This window comes from Panthera tigris, chromosome X (assembly GCF_018350195.1).
Source record: "Panthera tigris isolate Pti1 chromosome X, P.tigris_Pti1_mat1.1, whole genome shotgun sequence".
In the NCBI taxonomy this organism is placed as follows: domain Eukaryota; kingdom Metazoa; phylum Chordata; class Mammalia; order Carnivora; family Felidae; genus Panthera; species Panthera tigris.
In genome coordinates, this window is record NC_056677.1 from 47,364,393 (window position 1) to 47,384,249 (window position 19,857).

The window sequence follows — 19,857 nt, forward strand, 5'->3', positions numbered from 1 at the left end:
GTGCTGCTGGTGGGAATGCAAACTGGTGCAGCTGCTCTTCAAAACAATGCGGAGGTTCCTCAAAAAATTAAAAGTAGAACTACCCTATGGCTCAGCAATAGCACTAATAGGAACTTATCCAAAGGATACAAAAGTGCTGATTCATAGGGCACATGTACCCCCATGTTCATAGCAGCACTTTCAACAATAGCCAAATTATGGAAAGAGCCTAAATGTCCATGAACTGATGAATGGATAAAGAAGATGTGATTTATATATACAATGGGATACTACTTGGGAATGAGAAAGAATGAAAACCTGCCAAATGCAGCAACATGGATGGAACTGGACAGTATTATGCTAAGTGAAATAAGTCAGTCAGGGAAGGACAAATATATGTTTTCATTTATCTGTGGAACTTGAGAAACTTAACAGAAGAGCATGTTGGAAGGGAAAGGGAAAATTGTTACAAACAGAGAGGGACGGAAGCAATCCACAAGAGACTCTTAAATACAGAGAACAAAATGAGGGGAGATGGGGGTGGGGGAGAGGGGAAAATGGATGATGGGCATTGAGGAGTGCACTTGTTGTGATGAGCACTGGATGATGTATGTAAGTGGATAAATCACGAGAATCTACACCCAAAGCCAAGAGCACACTATATACACTATATGTTAGTCAACTTGATAATAATGTATATTTTAAAAAGGCACTGTATAATCCTAAAGGGGATGATCCAACAAAAATTTATGGCAATTATAAATATTTAAGAATCCAACTGGAAATACCCAAATATATAAATCAATCAATAACTGATATAAAGGAACTAATTGATAGTAATATAATAATAGTAAGAGTCTTTAACACCCCACCTACATCAATGGGAAGATATCTAAACAGAAAATCAACAAGGAAACAAAATGAGAACCACACTTGATGGAATGAAAAGTATGATAGAACACGCTAAGAAACAAATTAGTACTTAGAAGACAGAGTATGGAAAATAAGCTGAACAAAATAGTGAGAACAGAATTGTGCAAAATGAGAGTAGGCTAGGGAACTCAGTGATTCCATCAAACATAATAACATTTGTATTATAGGAGTCTCAGAAGAAGAAGACAAAGAAAGGGGGACAGAATATTTATTTGAGGAAATAATAGTTGAAAATTTCCCTACTCTGGGGAAGGAAACAGATATCCAGATCCAGGAGTCACAGAGAAGTACAATCAAAACTAACAAAAGCAGACTGACAACCAGACATTTTAATTAAATTGGTAACATTTGGTTATAAAGAAAAATTCTAAAAGCTGCAAGAGAAGGCCAGTAGCTTCCAAGGGAAAGCCCATGAGGATACTGGAAGATTTTTTAGCAGAATCTTTACAAGCCTGAAGGGAGTGCCTGAATAGGAAATGTCTGCAGCCAAGAATACCCTATCTAGTAAAGCTATCATTCAGAATATAAGGAGAGATAGAGTTACCCAGACAAGCAAAAACTGAAGGATGTCATGACCACTAAACTACGCCTGCAAGAAATATTAAAAGGGATATTTTGAGTGGAAAGGATAAATCAAAAGTGACAGTAAATGTAGGAAACACAAAAAATTAAAAATAGAACTACCTTACAACCCAGCAATTCCCCTACTAGGTATTTAACCAAAAGATACAAAAATGCTGATTTGAGGGGCATGTGTACCCCAATGTTTATAGCAGAGTTATCAACAATAACCAATACTATATATATATATATATATATATATATATAATACTATATATACATATATAGTACATATAGTATGTACATATATATACACACACACACATATATATATATACTATACTATATGTACAGATACTATATATATACATACTATACATATATAGTATAATATATATATATATGTACATACAGTGGAATACTACTCAGCAATCAAAAAGAATAAAATCTTGCTATTTGCAACAACATGGATGGAACTAGATTACTATGCTAAGCAAAATAACTCAGGCAGAGAAAGACAAGTATCAGATGATTTCACTCATATGTGGAATTTAAGAAACACAACAGATGAACATAGGGGAAGGGAAGCAAAAGTAAGATAAAAAGAGTGAGGGAGGCAAACCATAAGAGACTCTTAAATACAGAGAAAAAACAGGGTTGCTGGAAAAGTGGGTAAGGGGATGGGCTAAATGGGTTATAGGCATTAAGGAAGGCACTTGTTGGAATAAGCACTTACATATATAAGTAATGAATCACTGGATTCTACTCCTGAAACCAATACTGCACTGTATGTTAACTAGCTTGAATTTAAATAAATAAATTTCAAAAAAAAAGATGTAGGAAACATAAAATCTAAATGGAATATTTCTGTAAAAAAATAATCAAGGAACTCACAAAATAAAAGGATATAAAATATAAAGACAGGCATCTAAAATGTGGGCAGGAAGGAGTAAAGAATGGGTTCAAACTTAAATAACCAAGTTAATAGAGATGGTTATATGCAGAAGAGGTTATATACAAACCTAATGGTAACCATATATAAAAACCCACTAATAAATATGCAAAGGATAAAGAGAAATAAATTCAAATATATCACTAAAGAAAATCAGCAAAACATGAAAAAGGGAAAGACAAGGAAGAATCAGAGATTTCTTCAGAAACAATCACCAAAAAATAATAAAATGGTAATAAATACATGTCTATCAATAATTGTTCTGAATGTAAAATAAGATAAAAACAAGACCCATCTATCTGCTGTCTACAAGAAACTCATTTCAGACCTAAAGACAAGCATTAAAAATGAGGGCATGGAGATTTTTCGCAATGGGTTTGCCACTAGAACACAGGTGTCATGAAAACCACCGCTAAACCTAAACCAAAATGGGAAAGGAAAAGACTCATACCAACATCGTCGTCATTGGACACGTAGATTCAGGCAAGTCTACCATTACTGGTCATCTGATCTACAAATGTGGTGGGATCGACAAAAAAAACTATCGAAAAATTTGAGAAGGAGGCTGCTGAGATGGGAAAGGGCTCCTTCAAGTATGCCTGGGTCTTGGATAAACTGAAAGCCAGACGTGAACGTAGTATCACCATTGATATCTCCCTGTGGAAATTCGAGACCAGCAAGTACTATGTGACCATCATTGATGCCCCAGGAAACAAAGACTTTACAAAAAATATGATTACAGGCACATCTCAGGCTGACTGTGCTGTCCTGATCATTGCTGCTGGTGTTGGCGAATTTGAAGCAGGTATCTCCAAGAATGGGCAGACCCGTGAGCATGCCCTTCTGGCTTACACACTGGGTGTAAAACAACTTATGGATTAACAAAATGGATTCCACTGAGCCACCCTACAGCCAGAAGAGATACGAGGAAATTGTTAAGGAAGTCAGCACCTACATTAAGAAAATTGGCTAAAACCCCAACACAGTAGCATTTGTGCCAATTTCTGGTTGGAATGGTGACAACATGCTGGAGCCAAGTGCTAACATGCCTTAGTTCAAGGGATGGAAAGATGGCAATGCCAGTAGAACCACACTGCTTGAAGCTCTGGATTGCATTCTGCCATCTATTCGTCCAACTGACAAGCCCTTGAGTCTGCCCCTCCAGGATGTTTACAAAATTAGTGGTATTGGTACTGCCCCTGTGGGCCGAGTGGAGACCGGTGTTCTTAAGCCAGGCACGGAGGTCACTTTTGCTCCAGTCAATGTTATAACTGAAGTAAAGTCTGTTGAAATGCACCATGAAGCTTTGAGTGAGGCTCTACCTGGGGACAATGTGGGCTTCAATGTCAAGAACGTATCTGTCAAAGATGTTAGTCGTGGCAATGTGGCTGGTGATGGCAAAAATGATCCACCAATGGAAGCAGCTGGCTTTACAGCTCAGAAGATTATCCTGAACCATCCAGGCCAAATCAGTGCTGGATAGGCACCTGTGCTGGACTGTCACACAGCTCACATCTCCTGCAAGTTCGCTGAGCTGAAGGAGAAGATTGACCGTCATTCTGGAAAAAAGCTGGAAGATAGTCCCAAGTTCTAGAAATCTGGTGATGCTGCCATCGTTGATATGGTTCCTGGCAAGCCCATGTGTGTTGAGAGCTTCTCTGACTACCCTCCACTGGGCCATTTTGCTGTTCTTGACATGAGACAGACGGTTGCTGTGGGTGTCATCAAAGCAGTGGACAAGAAGGCAGCTGGAGCTGGTAAGGTCACCAAGTCTGCCCAGAAAGCTCAGAAGGCTAAATGAATATTATCCCCAATACCTGCCACCCCAGTGTTAATCACTGGTGGAAGAACAGTCTCAGAACTGTTTGTGTGAATTGGCCGTTTAAGTTTAATAGTAAAAGACTGGTTAACGATAATGCATCATAAAACCTTCAGAAGGAAAGGAGAATGTTTTGTGGACCATTTGTTTTTGTGTGTGTGTGTGTGTGGCAGTTTTATTAGTTTTTAAAATCAGTAATTTTTAATGGAAACAACTTTGATCAAAAATCTGTCACAGAATTTTGAGACCCATTAAAGCAAAAGTTTAATGAGAAAAAAAAGTGAGGGCATGGAAAAATATTTATTATGCAAATGTATGTCAAAAGAAAGCTAAGGCAGCAATACTTATAACAAACTAAAGAGGTGTTTCCTAAATTCAAATTTTAGTTAATATACAATGCAATATTGGTTTCAGGAGTAGAATTCAGTGATTTATCACTTACATACAACACCCAGTGCTCATTCCAACCAGTGCCCTCCTTAATACCCATCACCTATCTAGCTCATCTCCCACCCATCAACCCCCTCCATCAACCCTCAGTTTGTTCTCTACTGGTAAGAGTCTCTTGTGGTTTGTATCCCTCTCTTTTTTCCTCCCCCCCATGTGTTTATCTGTCTTGTTTCCTAAATTCCACATGTGAATGAAATCTACAGTATATGTCTTTCTCTGATTGACTTATTTCACTTAGTGTATATATATATATATATATATATATATATATATATATATAATACATTCTAGCTCCATTCACAAACTAAGCAAACTTTAAAAGACTGTAATAAGAGACCAAAAAAGACACAATATAATCATAAAGGGTACAATCCAACAAGAAGATATAACAATTATAAATATTTACTCACCCAACGTAGAAGTGATCAAATACATAAAACAGTTAATAACAAACATAAAGAAACTAATCAATAAGAATACAATAATAGTAAGGGACTTTAACATTCCACTTACATCAATATAGAAATCATCTAAACAGAAAATGAACAAGGAAACAATCAATGGCTTTGAAAGACACATTAGAAAAGATGTACTTAACAGATGTATTCAGAACATTCGATCCTAAAACAGCAAATACACATTCTTTTCTTCTGCACATGGAACATTCCCCAGAATAGATTGCATATTAGCCCACAAAAGAAGCCTCAAGAAATTCAAGAATATTGAAGTTATACCGTGACTCTCCTCTGACCACAACACTATGAAATTAGAAGTCAACCACAAGAAAAAATCTAGAAAGACCACAAACACATGGAAGTTAAATAACATACTAGTAAACAATGAATGGGTCAACAAAGATATATAAGAATAAATAAAATGAAATTTGAAATGAAAATAAAAACACAATGGTCCAAAACATCTGGAATGCAGTGAAAGTGGTTTTAGAGGGGAAGTATACAGTCATACAGGCTTACCTCAAGAAGCAAGAAAAATCTCAAATAAACAACTAACCTTACACCTAACAGAGCTAGAAAAGGAACAACAAATAAAATCTGAAAGCAGCAGAAGGAAGTAAATAATAAAGATTAGAGCAGAAATGAATGGTATAGAAAATAAAAAAATAAACAAAACAGATCAATGAAACCAGGAGCTGATTCCTTGAAAAGATATAAAAAATAAATAAACCTGTAGCCAGACTTATGAAGAAAAAAAAAAAAGAGAAAAGACTCAAATAAATAAAGTCACAAATGAGAGAGGAGAAATAACAACAAACATCACAAACATACAAAATTAGAAGAGAATATTATGAAAAACTATATGCCACCAAACTGGGCAACCTGGAAGAAATGGATAAATTCTTAGAAACATATAAGTTACCAAAAATGAAAGAGGAGAAACTAGTAAATTTGAACAGACTGATAACCAACAAAGAAATTAAGTTAGTAATCAAAAAACTCCCAACAGGGAGTGGTGGCTCAGTAGGTTAAGCATCTGACTTCAGCCCAGGTCATCTCATGGTTCATGGGTTTGAGCCTTGCATCAGTCTGTGCTGACAGCTCAGAGCCTGGAGCCTGCTTCAGATTCTGGGACTCCCTCTCCTTCTGTCCCTCCTCCACTTGTGCTCTGTCTCGCTCTGTCTCTCAAAAATAAACATTAAAAAAAAATCTTCTCTAAAGATATAAAGAAATGGAAAAACTTTCCATGCTCATGGATTGGAAGAATAAATATTGTCAAAATGTCAATACTACCCAAAGCTATCTACACATTCAATGCAATCCCAATCAAAATTGCACCAGCATTCTTCTTGAAACTAAAACAAGTAATCTTAAAATTCATATGGAACCACAAAAGGCCCCGAATAGCCAAAGTAATTTTGAAGAAGAAGACCAAAGCAGGAGGCATCACAATCCCAGACTTTAGCCTCTACTTCAAAGCTGTAATCATCAAGACAGCATGGTATTGGCACAAAAACAGACACATAGACCAATGGAATAGAATACAAACCCCAGAACTAGACCCACAAACGTATGGCCAACTAATCTTTGACAAAGCAGCAAAGAATATCCAATGGAAAAAAGACAGTCTCTTTAACAAATGGTGCTGGGAGAACTGGACAGCAACATGCAGAAGGTTGAAACTAGACCACTTTCTCACACCATTCACAAAAATAAACTCAAAATGGATAAAGGACCTGAATGTGAGACAGGAAACCATCAAAACCCTAGAGGAGAAAGTAGGAAAAGACCTCTCTGACCTCAGCCGTAGCAATCTCTTACTCGACACATCCCCAAAGGCAAGGGAATTAAAAGCAAAAATTAAGTACTGGGACCTTATGAAGATAAAAAGCTTCTGCACAGCAAAGGAAACAACAAACAAAACTAAAAGGCAACCAACGGAATGGGAAAAGATATTTGCAAATGACATATCGGACAAAGGGCTAGTATTCAAAATCTATAAAGAGCTCACCAAACTCCACACCCGAAAAACAAATAACCCAGTGAAGAAATGGGCAGAAAACATGAATAGACACTTCTCTAAAGAAGACATCCAGATGGCCAACAGGCACATGAAAAGATGCCCAACATCGCTCCTCATCAGGGAAATACAAATCAAAACCACACTCAGATATCACCTCATGCCAGTCAGAGTGGCCAAAATAAACACATCAGGAGACTATAGATGCTGGAGAGGATGTGGAGAAACAAGAACCCTCTCGCACTGTTGGTGGGAATGCAAATTGGTGCAGCCACTCTGGAAAACGGTGTGGAGGTTCCTCAAAAAATTAAAAATAGACCTACCCTATGACCCAGCTATAGCACTGCTAGGAATTTACCCAAGGGATACAGGAGTACTGATGCATAGGGGCACTTGTACCCCAATGTTTATAGCAGCACTCTCAACAATAGCCCAATTATGGAAAGAGCCTAAATGTCTATCAACCGATGAATGGATAAAGAAATTGTGGTTTATATACACAATGGAGTACTACATGGCAATGAGAAAGAATGAAATATGGCCCTTTGTAGCAACATGGATGGAACTGACGAGTGTTATGCTAAGTGAAATAAGGCATACAGAGAAAGACAGATACCATATGTTTTCACTCTTATGTGGATCCTGAGAAACTTAACAGAAACCCATGGGGGAGGGGAAGGAAAAAAAAAAGAGGTTAGAGTGGAAGAGAGCCAAAGCATAAGAGACTCTTAAAAACTGAGAACAAACTGAGGGTTGATGGGTGGTGGGAGGGAGGGGAGGGTGGGTGATGGGTATTGAGGAGGGCACCTTTTGGGATGAGCACTGGGTGTTGTATGGAAACTGATTTGACAATAAACTTCATATATTGAAAAAAAAATCTTCTCTAAACACAAACAAGCAAACAAAAAACTCCCAACACACAAAGCACATAACCAGATGGCTTTAAAGGTGAATTCTATGAAACATTTAAAGAAAAATTAACACCCTTTTTCCTTAAAATATTTCAAAAAAATACAAAAAGAAGGAAAGCCTCCAAATTCTTTCTATGAGGCCAGTATTATTCTGATTTCTAAACCAGATAAAGACACTACTCTAAAGGAGAACTACAGGCTGATATCCCTGATGAAAATAGATGCAAAAATGCTCATAAACCAAATATAATACAATTAAAGAATCATTCATCATGTCAAGTGGGATTTCTTCCTGGGTGGAGATGGTGGCTCAGTATTCGCAGATCAATCAACATGATACATCACATCAATAAGAGAAATGATAAGAACCATATGACAATTTCAATAGATACAGAAAAAGCATTTGACAAAGTACAACATCCATTGACGATAAAAACTCTGAACCAAGTACATAATCAGGGAACATACCTCAAGATCATAAAGGCCATCTATGAAAAACATACAGTTATCATCCTTAATGGGGAAAAACCGGGAAATTTTCCTCTAAGGTCAGAACAAGGATGTTCACTCTCACCACTTGTACTCAACATTGTACCAGAAGTCCTAGCCACAGAAATCAGACAACAACAAGAAATAAAAGGCATCCAAACCAGTAATAAAGAAGGAAAACACTCACTATTTGCATATGACATGACACTATATATAGAAAACCCAAAAGATTCCACCAAATAATTTCTAGAAGTGATAAACGAATTCAATAAAGTTGCAGGATAAAAAAATAAATGCACAGAAATCTGTTGCATTTCTATACACCAATAATTAAACAGCAGAAGGAGAAATTAAGAAAACAATCCCATTTACAACTGCACCAAAAATAATAAGATACCTAGGAATAAATCTAACCAAAGAGGTAAAAGACCCGCACTGTGAAAACTACAAAACACTGGTGAAAGAAATTGAAGATGACACAATGAAACGGAAAAATATTTCATGCTCATGGATTAGAAGAACAAATATTGGTAAAATGTCTTTACTACCCAAAGCTATCTACACATTCAATGCAATCCCAATCAAAATTACACGAGCATTCATCTCAAAGCTAGAACAAGCAATCCTAAAATTCATATGGAACCACAAAAGACCCCGAATAGCCAAAGTAATTTTGAAGAAGACCAAAGCAGGAGGCATCACAATCCCAGACTTTAGCCTCTACTACAAAGCTGTAATCATCAAGACAGCATGGCATTGGCACAAAAACAGACACATAGACCAATGAAATAGAATAGAGACTCCAGAATTGGACCCACAAAAGTATGGCCAATTAATCTTTGACAAAGCATGAAAGAATATCCAATGGAATAAAGACAGTCTCTTTAACAAATGGTGCTGGGAGAGCTGGACAGCAACATGCAGAAGGTTGAAACTAGACCACTTTCTTACACTATTCACAAAAACAAACTCAAAATGGATAAAGGAAACCATCAAAACCCTAGAGGAGAAAGCAGGAAAAAAACCTCTCTGCCCTCAGGCGCAGCAATTTCTTACTTGACACATCTCCAAAGGCAAGGGAATTAAAAGCAAAAATGAACTATTGGGACCTCATGAAGATAAAAAGCTTCTGCACTGCAAAGGAAACAATCACCAAAACTAAAACCAACGGAATGGGAAAAGAAATTTCCAAATGACATATCGGACAAAGGGCTACTATCCAAAAATCTATAAAGAGCTCACCAAACTCCACACCCGAAAAACAAATAATCCAGTGAAGAAATGGGCAGAAAACATTGAAGAGACACTTCTCTAAAGAAGACATCCAGATGGCCAACAGGCACATGAAAAGATGCTCAACGTCGCTCTTCATCAGGGAAATAAAAATCAAAACCACACTGAGATACCACCTCACGCCAGTCAGAGTAGCTAAAATGAACAAATCAGGAGACTCTAGGTGCTGGCGAGGATGGGGAGAAAAGGGAACCCTCTTGCACTGTTGGTGGGAATGCAAACTGGTGCAGCCGCTATGGAAAACAGTGTGGAGGTTCCTGAAAAAATTAAAAATAGATCTACCCTATGACCCAGCAATATCACTGCTAGGAATTTACCCAAGGAATACAGGAGTGCTGATGCATAGGGGCACATGTACCCCGATGTTTATAGCAGCACTTTCAACAATAGCCAAATTATGGAAAGAGCCTAAATGCCATCAACTGATGAATGGGTAAAGAAATTGTGGTTTATATACACAATGGAATACTACTTGGCAATGAGAAAGAATGAAATATGGCCTTTTGTAGCAACATGGATGGAACTGGAGAGTGTTATGCTAAGTGAAATAAGTCATACAGAGAAAGACAGATACCGTATGTTTTCACTCTTATGTGGATCCTGAGAAACTTAACAGAAGACCATGAGGGAGGGGAAGGAAAAAAATGGTTAGAGAGGGAGGGAGCCAAAGCATAAGAGACTCTTAAAAACTGAGAAGAAACTGAGGGTTGATGGGGGGTGGGAGGGAGGGGAGGGTGGGTGATGGGTATTGAGGAGGGCACCTGTTGGGATGAGCACTGGGTGTTGTATGGAAACCAAGTTTTCAATAAATTTCATATTTAAAAAAATAATAAAAAACAAAATAAAAATCAAAAATAACATTAAAAAAAATAAAATAAAATCCAACAGCATTTTTCACTGAACTAGATCAAAGCATCATAAAATTCATAATGAACCACAAATGACCCTGAATAGCCAAAGTAATCTGAAAAAGGAATAGAAAATCTGGGGGCATCACAATATCCAACCTCAAGTTATATTACAAAGTTGTAGTGATCAAAACACTATGGTACTGGCACAAAAACAGACACATGGATCAATGAAACAGAATAGAAAATCCACAAATGAACCTGCAACTATAGTCAATTAATCTTCAGCAAAGCAGGAAAGAATATCCAATGGCAAAAAGACAGTCTCTTCAACAAATGGTTGGAGGGTAACATAGAAAAAAATGAAACTGGATCACTTTCTTACATCAGATAGAAAAGTAAATTCAAAATGGATTAAAGACCTGAATCTGAGACCTGAAATAATAATAATCATAGAAGAGAACACAGGCAGTAACTTCTTTAACATTGACCATAGGAACATCTTAATAGATATGTCTCCTGAGGTGAGGGAAACAAAAGCAAAAACAAACTATTGGGACTACATCAAAATAAGAAGTTTCTGCACAGTGAAGGAAACAGTCAACAAAACTACCAGGCAACGTGCAGAATGGGAGAAGACACTTGCAAATGACATATCAGATAGAGGGTTAGTATCTAAACTATACAAGGAACTTATACAACTCAACACTCGCCCCCCAAAACACCAAATAATCCAATTAAAAATTGGGTAGAAGACATGAATAGACATTTCTCCAAAAATGACATATAGATGACCAACAGACACATGAAGAGATGCTCATCATCACATATGATGGGTGAAATGCGAATCAACACTACAGTGAGTTATCACCTCATATCTGTTAGAATGGCTAAAACCTACAACACAAGAAACAACAGGTTTTGGTGAGGATGTGGAGAAAAAGGAACACTAGTGTAATGTTGGTGGGAATGCAAACTGGTATAGCCACTGTGGAAAACTGTATGAAGGTTCCTCAAAAAGTTAAAAATAGAGCTACCTTACAATCCAACAATTGTACTAATGGGCATTTACCCAAAGAATACAAAAACACTAATTCAAAGGGATACATGCAACCCTATATTTATAGTAGCATTATTTACAATAGGGAACATATGAAAGCAGCCTAAGTGTCCATGGATAAAGAAGATGTGGATAAAGAAGATGGAATATTATTCATCCATAAAAAGAATGAAATCTTACCATTTGCATTGACATGGATGTATCTAGAGAATGTAATGCTAAGTGAAATAACAGAGAAAAACAAACACCATATGACCTCACTCATATGTCTATTTAAGAAACAAAACAAAGGTAAAAAATAAGAGAGGAGAGAGAGAGAGACAGAGAGAGACAGAGAGAAATCAAGAAACAGACTCTTAATTATAGAGAACAAACTGATAGTTACCATAGAGGAGGTTGGTGAAGGGATTGGTTAAAGAAGTGATGGGGATTGAGGAGTGCATGTGTGATGAGCTCATGGTGATGTACGGAAATGTTGAATCACTACATTATACACCTGAAGTTAATATCACACTATATGTTAACTAACTGGAATTAAACTAAAAATGTAACAAAACAAATTAATTAAAATAATATTTAGAAAAAAAAGGATAGATTTGAGATCTTTGAAGACAGCTACTATCGTTTTTTAAAATTTTTATTTAATTTATTTTTTTAATTCACATCCAAGTTAGTTAGCATATACTGCAACAATGATTTCAGGAGTAGATTCCTTAGTGCCCCTTACCCATTTAGCCCATCCCCCCACCCACAACCTCTCCATTAACCCTCTGTTTGTTCTCCATATTTAAAAGCCTCTTATGTTTTTGTCCCCATCCTTGATTTTATATTATTTTTGCTTCCCTTCTCTTATGTTCATCTGTTTTGTACCTTAAAGTTCTCATATGAGTGAAGTTATATGATATTTGTCTTTCTCTGACTAATTTCGCTTAGCATAATACCCTCTAGTTCTGTCCACCTAGTTGCAAATGGCAAGATTTCATTCTTTTTGATTGTCGAGTAATACTCCATTGTGTGTGTGTGTGTGTGTGTGTGTGTGTGTGAGTGTGTGTATAGCTATCCTATCTTACTTGTCTTTGCCCACATCCAACAAGCACCTTGACACAGCTGTGTGCTCAACATATAATTAATGATTGAACGAATAAATAAATGCCCAAGAACTCTTTGCTGAGGAGCAGTGCTCCATTTCACAAGAGAGAGAAAGAGTCTAAGTACTTGCTTAGTGCACCTGTAAAGGGAGAACATGGTCCTAATAAAGCTTTTCAGATAAGTTGATATTCTTTGAAAGCATCAATATAGTCATCAGGGATAAATTTAAAAACGTTGGTAGGTTTTCTTACCCTTCCTGTTTTTATTCTGAATTGCATATGATGTGGCACACCCTATTTTTTAGTGTTTAGAGATTCTAAATGTTTTAATCTGGTCATACTTGAGAAGGAAATGAATATGACCTAGACCTCTGGCCCCAGAACAGCTCCCAGGGCGAGAGACCCAGACACACACTACAACAACACACTCTGTAATTAGTGTTGGCATGCGGGGGTGCTGTAGGAAGGATTGGTATGGGAGCTCAGAGAAGCACAGTCCTCTTAGGGGGAACAGAGGAGTCAAATAAGAATGGGGATACAGAGTGGGGGATAGAGAAATCAAATGGAGAATAGGAGAGAGCGATAGCTGAATTAGAGGTAGTATGCAGAAAAGCGACCACACTGAGGAGAATGGAAGGTTGAAAGTAGTGAGTAAGGGAGGAGGTTGACAGGCAAGGAAGGAGACCCCTCTGGAGGTGGAAAAAGGCAGGACCACTTCCGGCTGGGGAGGGGAAGCTGACAGGCTCAGACCTAAGGAGAGGCTTGAAGAGAGCGGACGCCTTCTGGACTCCAGAGCACAAGGTGAGCTAAGGTGCCCAGCTTTAGTGAAGACCCTGCGGGGGCCTGTGGGCTGTGGCTTCAATGTGTTTGACTCCACACACCCTAAGCCTTGAAGAAAACCTGCTACGGGTTTGGAAACTAACCACATTAAAGTGGTCCGGTTCAGAGGTGCCTGGACTCTATTCATAAGGGAGATAGAGGGGGCAGAATCCCCTTTGGGCCTTATTAATGGAGGGATCTGGAATCTGTTCAAGCCGCAGAAAGGAGGGATGCAGACCCGGTTCGGACTGCAGAAAGATCAATCAATGGTTCAGGCAGTAGAAAAAGAAGCAGCACCCGAGTCGGGAGGGAGATAAGCTATGGCAGGACTCTAGTAGGCTGGCGAAAGGGGACAGGATCCGGTTTGGGCCACCGAAGTAGTGATCAGGACCCAGAAATGAGGGGCAAAATCTATTTTGAATAGCTAAAACGACCTAACTCAGACGGGCAGAAAGAGGGGCTAGGACCTGGTTGATTGTGGTTTGAAATGGGAAGGGATAGAACCTGGTAGTATTCGGGAACAAGGAATACCCTATAGCGTAATATCGTTGGATGTGTGGGTGGGGTATCCATGTCGCAGAAAGGGCGAACCGGTCACTTGTAAACGTGGAAGTGTGGGTGCGGTTTGGGGGAAGGGGAGGTGCAGGGACATACTGCAGAGAGAAGGGAAGGGGCGTATTAGGGAAAGAGGAGGTGTGGAGAAATACTGCAGGACGGAGGGAGGGGGCATATCAGGAAGGGGCGGGTGCGTGTCTGTACCACAAAGAGGAGGTGGGCTGTGTTGGGGAAGGGGCGGTGCAAAGTAGTCCTGCAGGGAGGGAGCGGGCTGGTGTTGGGGGATCGTTTGGACTGAAATATGATGCAGTTAGGAATAGGATGCAGTTAGGCTGGCCGAGATGTTCTGCTGCTCTGAGAGGAGGGGGTGTCTGTGGGATTGAGGTGGTCTGACTGTCCAGTCCACCAAAGCGCATGTGCATGAAAGCATGAATACATACTACTCTTCCCACCCCCGCACCACTTGGTGCGCATGCGCACTATTTAGTTGCAGTAGGGGGCGTGTGTAAGCTAACGGGGCGGGGCTGTATAACTGACTTGCAGTTTCTTGGAGGCAAAAGGAGCTAGGGTTTGGATAGGTGGTCTGGGTTTCTAGGTGTGAGAACCCAGTCATTGAAGGGTTTGGGGTCCAAAGTTAGATGAGATTCCGCCTTCCTTCAGGATAGGCAGGAAGTCGGGTGAATCTCCCTCTTCTTCTCATTCTTCCCTAACTCAGACCCCTTCCCCTCAGGCTCAGCTGTTACTCGGCCTTTCAGAAAATGGATAGGAGAAATGACTACGGTTATAGGATGCTCCCATTCCAGGTGAGGTCTCTTTATATTCTCACCAGTCCATCTGTCCCGTACTGAGTTCATTTATTGCTCTTGAGCCCCCTACCACTCTATAGTTGAAGAATTTCCTGCCTAACCTGTCTCAGCCCTCCCCCTATCAGGGGAAGGAGGAGGGGAGGAAAACCTGCTTTACTCTATCTCCTGCTCCCTTTCTCTTCCCTCACCCTCCCCTTCAATCACTGCGCAGAGGAAGGGGAGGCCTTCGTGGAAAGGGTGGGCTGTAAGGAGGCCAGATGGCTCAGCAGATCATAATCCTAAGTGTGTAGGGCCCTCTGTTTCCCCCTGGGAGCCTGGGGCTTCACTTCCCTCCAGATATACAGACTGGGACGACAGAAGAAGACAGAGTCTTGCTGATGCATACCCTCTTGGCAGCAACCAAGGACCCTCTGGCCATGGACCCACCAGTTGCCAACCAGCCTAAGAAAAGCAAGACCAAGAAGTCCCCTAGTAAGGCTATTACTAAGACCATACCTGCTGCCCCTACAGTCTCATCTACCAATGTGATTCCCACTATCAAGCCTAAAGTAACTTTGCAGGCTTTAAACCTGCCTGCCATCCCCCAGATCAACCAGGCTGAAGATACCACTGAAACAGCCAATACTCAGGCTTCTTCATTCACTGCTCAGCCTACGAAAGCCAATAAGACAAAGAGTGTTATGGCTAAGGCAGACCAAGTCTTCCAATCTCTAACTGGCAATGAGAGTGTTACTGCACAGATCAAGACACCCTTACAGGCCCTCAACCTACCAGACATCCTGAAGGCTATCCAGGCTCCAATTACCATTGAGTCAGCCAACTCCCAGGCCTTGATAGCCCCCACTAAGCCCAAGAAAGCTTCTAAAGCTAAGAAGGCTGCTGATAAGGCTATAACTAGTGCTACTGATATCTCACTGGCTTTAACCACCACCCACACAGCTATTACCCAAGGCAGAATTACTAATGAGGCAGCTACTACTCATGCCACAGCAGCCTGCATTAGAACTAATAAAGCCTCCAAAGCCAAGAAGGCAACTGTTAAGGGCATACATACTGACACTGAATTTCTAGAGGCCCCAAATGCCACTGAGACAGCTACCAGGCAGATTGAGGCCACAGCAGCAGCTATCTGGCCCAAAAAATTCAAGGGCAAGAAGACTGCCATTAAAGGCCCAAATTCTGCCTATGAGGCCTCTGAGGTTCCACCTGCCACTCAAATGGTCACAAACCAAGCCCTAGCAGCCACCCTCCAGGTCAAGAGAGGGTCCATGGCTCATAAGTCTGCCACTAAGGCCAAGATAGATGAAAGCCAGACTAAAATTGTTGACCAAGGGGCCCAGGCCAAGATGGCCACCTTTAAGACCAACATAAATGCCCTTGAGACTCAGGTTGCTGCTGCTGTCCAGGCCCTGGCAGATGACTACCTGGCTCACTTGAGTCTGGAGCCTACATCCAGGACCCGGGGCAAGAGGAAACAAAAGGTGAGATCTCTGACATTACCACCCTTAATTTTCATTTCTTTCCCATTCCTATCCTCATAGTTTGTTCATTTGTTCTATAAAAGTTTACTGAGACTTTTTAGTCTGAGCCAGTACCTGTGTTCAGATAGGCTGTGAGAGATGCTGAGAAGAATGCAATATAGTTCCTGCTCCCTGACGGTTCATAGATTGCTGGGGAAATAATACATCCATACACTTAGCTACAACCTGGATATAATTCAACTTGTATTTTCATAATAGTTACCATGAGGCAGGCTTTATCTTGGGTACAGTCATATAGGTTCTGCCTTTATGTTTTGAAAGTAACTTTTGCTATCTGGGGATCACAGATACAGTGTTACAGATAAGAAAGCTGAGTTTCAGAGAGGTGAAGTGACTTGTCCAGTCAGTGGTGGCCAACGAAGAGGAGGAACCCCAGGTCCTGCCCTTGGGTGGCTTCTGTCCTGATAGGGAAATGAAACTCCTGCCTGGAAGACAGTGAAAGACAAATCTGGGACTCAGGGTCGCTAATTGTAAGGTCAAGACCCATTACAGGGAGGGTTTAGGGGATTTTTAGGAGGAGGTAGGATAAGGATACAGAGCTGTCTCTTTCACCTGGTGACTCTGGACCTTCCTTCTTTCTAATGATGTAGTCCAAGCATCTGAATGGGGATGAGAGAGGTGGCGATAATTACAGGTTGGTCCCATGGGGCTGGAGGCCTCCGCCACCCCGAGATGTGGCTCTTTTGCAAGAAAGGGTAAGACTCCAATGCTGTCCAGTCTCTTCTTTTTTTCACCTTTCTTCTTTTCTGTCATTCTTCCAAGTTTTCTAAAAACATATTGAGATCTCCCCATGTATTCCTCTTCTCCCAGGCAAATAAGTTGGTGAAATACCTGTTGGTTAAGGACCAGACAAAGATCCCCATCAAGCGCTCAGGTAGAGTCATACCAACCCTCCTCCCTGAAATCTCCTGTCGATTCCCATCTCTCCCATGCCCTGGGGTAACCATTTACTTTATAGCTCCTCATTCTCTCATATGTCTTCCTCTTTCCTTCTTACACTGTGCCATGGCTGGCATCTCCTGTTAACATAGTTCAGAACTCAAACTGCACTGAGCCCACAGGTTGTCAAAAGGGCTGCAGCTCTGTGGCCCCTGCTTAGCCCAGCTGCTCCTACCTTTCCCTTCTTACAGACATGCTGAAGGATATCATCAAAGAATATGATGAATGTTTTCCAGAGATCATTGAACGAGCAAGCTACGCTCTGGAGAAGGTGAAGGGGCAGCCCTGGGGGATGGGCGCAACGGGGAAGCCTTGAATCAAAGACATACATGTCCCTTCCGGGATAGACCACAGAGACTCACTAATCCAACCCCATCACTGTCCATATGGGCAGACAGTGGCCTAAGTGGGAACATAGACTAGCCCAGGGTTACACAGCAAGTCAGTGGTAAAAGCACAGTTAGGACCCATGCCTCCCAATTTAGTCCTGTCTGCTGCTAGACATGTCCTGTAATGTATTTCAGATGCTCACCTCTCCCTTTCATTCCCCATTCTCTGTATCCCTACATCCCCACTAATTACAAAGGTGATGCTGATAATAATAGTACATTTCTTACCTGCTTGCTGTAGTGGTGGCAACTTAGCTAAGTGCTTTGCGTGCATTATCTCACTGATTTTGCACACACACTCGAAACTCTACACAGGGAAGTGTGGGATGCTCAAGAAGATCATTGATGCCTAGGCTGAATTTTGTGATCTCACAGGCTATTCTTTTACTTGGCAGATGTTTCGAGTCAATCTGAAGGAAATTGATAAGCAAATTAGCTTGTATATTCTGATCAGCACTCAGGAATCCTCTGCAGGCATACTGGGAACGTAAGCTGGGAAAGGGCTGGGATGGGAGGGAGGCTCTGCTTCTGTCTATGGCCCTATCCCATCCCTGTCATCCCTCCCCATATCTCCTTGGAGAGGCAGGAAGACAGGGCTGAAGAAGTCCCCGTTCCAGCTCCTACACCCAGTTGGAGCCCTGCACACGGTAGTGGTGCTTGATTATGATTGAATGAAGATGTAGAAGCCTGAAGCAGTGCATTCCTACTGTCAGGTTTTCTGTTTCTTCAGAAGCTTCCCAGGAAAGTAGACCTGTCATTGCTTGTCTCTTCCTACTGGCTTTGGTAGAGTGATTCTCAAAGGAGGGTTTCCTAGGGTAGGTGAATCATGATTCTTAAAGGACAGGGGCCACCACTGGGGCCGTTCCTAGAATTCTCTTGGAGCATAAGGATCTGGGAGAAAAAGAAGGGACTCACATTGGCTGGGTACCTGGGTTGTACCAGTTTAACAAGCATTCTTCCATCTTATTAGAAACCTGAGGCAGGGGAAGATTGGATTCTCCCATTTTACTGAATAGGAGACTGGGACTCAAGAGTCTAAGTGCCTTGCCCAGGGTCACATAGAGCTTGAAGCATAGACTGGGCAGATTTCTCTCATGTCTGAGGAATCTGGGAGAGGCTAGCTTAGTGAACTGACTGGTGTGTTATTTGCAGATGGCTGCTAGACATAAACCTCCTCTCTACCCTGTTATTCCCCTAGGACCAAGGACACACCCAAATTAGGTCTTCTCATGGTGATTCTGAGTGTCATTTTTATGAATGGCAACAAGGCCAGTGAGGGTGAGTGGCTGAGCATGCACCTGAATGGGTGGCCACAGTTGGAATTCCACATGTTCATTTTCTGTCCCTGTCTCCTCTTGCCTCCCTTTGCAGCTGTCATCTGGGAGGTGCTGTGCAAGCTGGGGCTGCGCCCTGGGTATGATTGGGCTCTTTCAGTGCTTGCTGTCCATGTTGTCCTTTGACAAGAGAGGAATCCGAGGAATTCATCAGTCTGGTGGTCTGGTGGAGTGGGCAAGGGTGCTGGACTGGGTAGAGGGTCCAGGGTTCTGACCTGGGTGAATGATGAAATGGTCCTGCACTCTCTGGAGTTCATTCTCCCTATGTAATTCCTATGTCATTCTAAGCTGAGATATAAGATAGAACTTCAGGGGCATCCCTGACAAAGAACCATCTGGCCTCAATTTCTTGCTTCCAGCGACCATGTGTTCACTACTCTCCCGGCTTCATTGGGACTGCTGCATGTGCTAGAGAGGTCTCTTCCATGTTGAGAAATGCCTCTGCTCTCATTTGGGAAGTTTTCATCTCTGTTTATGGGTTATTTTTCCCATTGTCAGGGTGAGGCACTCTCTTTTTGGGGAAGTGAGGAAGCTCATCACAGACGAGTTTGTGAAGCAGAAGTAAGTGGTATTTGGGGGCTTTGTTTGGCCCTGAAATGTTCTGAGTGTGCTGGCT

General features: G+C 41.0%; 1 protein-coding gene and 1 pseudogene across 1 annotated transcript in view; both read left to right on the forward strand.

Moving 5' to 3' along the window:
- LOC102969902 (trophinin) overlaps window positions 1–19,857 on the forward strand; it is a 68,315-nt gene that overhangs the window by 44,548 nt on the left and 3,910 nt on the right. Inside the window, exons 2-10 of the mRNA XM_042975076.1 lie at window positions 14,963–15,035; window positions 15,329–16,519; window positions 17,170–17,274; window positions 17,390–17,453; window positions 17,710–17,789; window positions 18,303–18,394; window positions 19,106–19,185; window positions 19,279–19,321; window positions 19,740–19,802. Of these exons, the coding sequence (XP_042831010.1) occupies window positions 14,991–15,035; window positions 15,329–16,519; window positions 17,170–17,274; window positions 17,390–17,453; window positions 17,710–17,789; window positions 18,303–18,394; window positions 19,106–19,185; window positions 19,279–19,321; window positions 19,740–19,802 (1,763 nt within the window). The 5' untranslated portion in view covers window positions 14,963–14,990. The remainder of the gene's footprint in view (window positions 1–14,962; window positions 15,036–15,328; window positions 16,520–17,169; window positions 17,275–17,389; window positions 17,454–17,709; window positions 17,790–18,302; window positions 18,395–19,105; window positions 19,186–19,278; window positions 19,322–19,739; window positions 19,803–19,857) is intronic.
- LOC102961557 lies at window positions 2,817–4,265 on the forward strand (annotated as a pseudogene).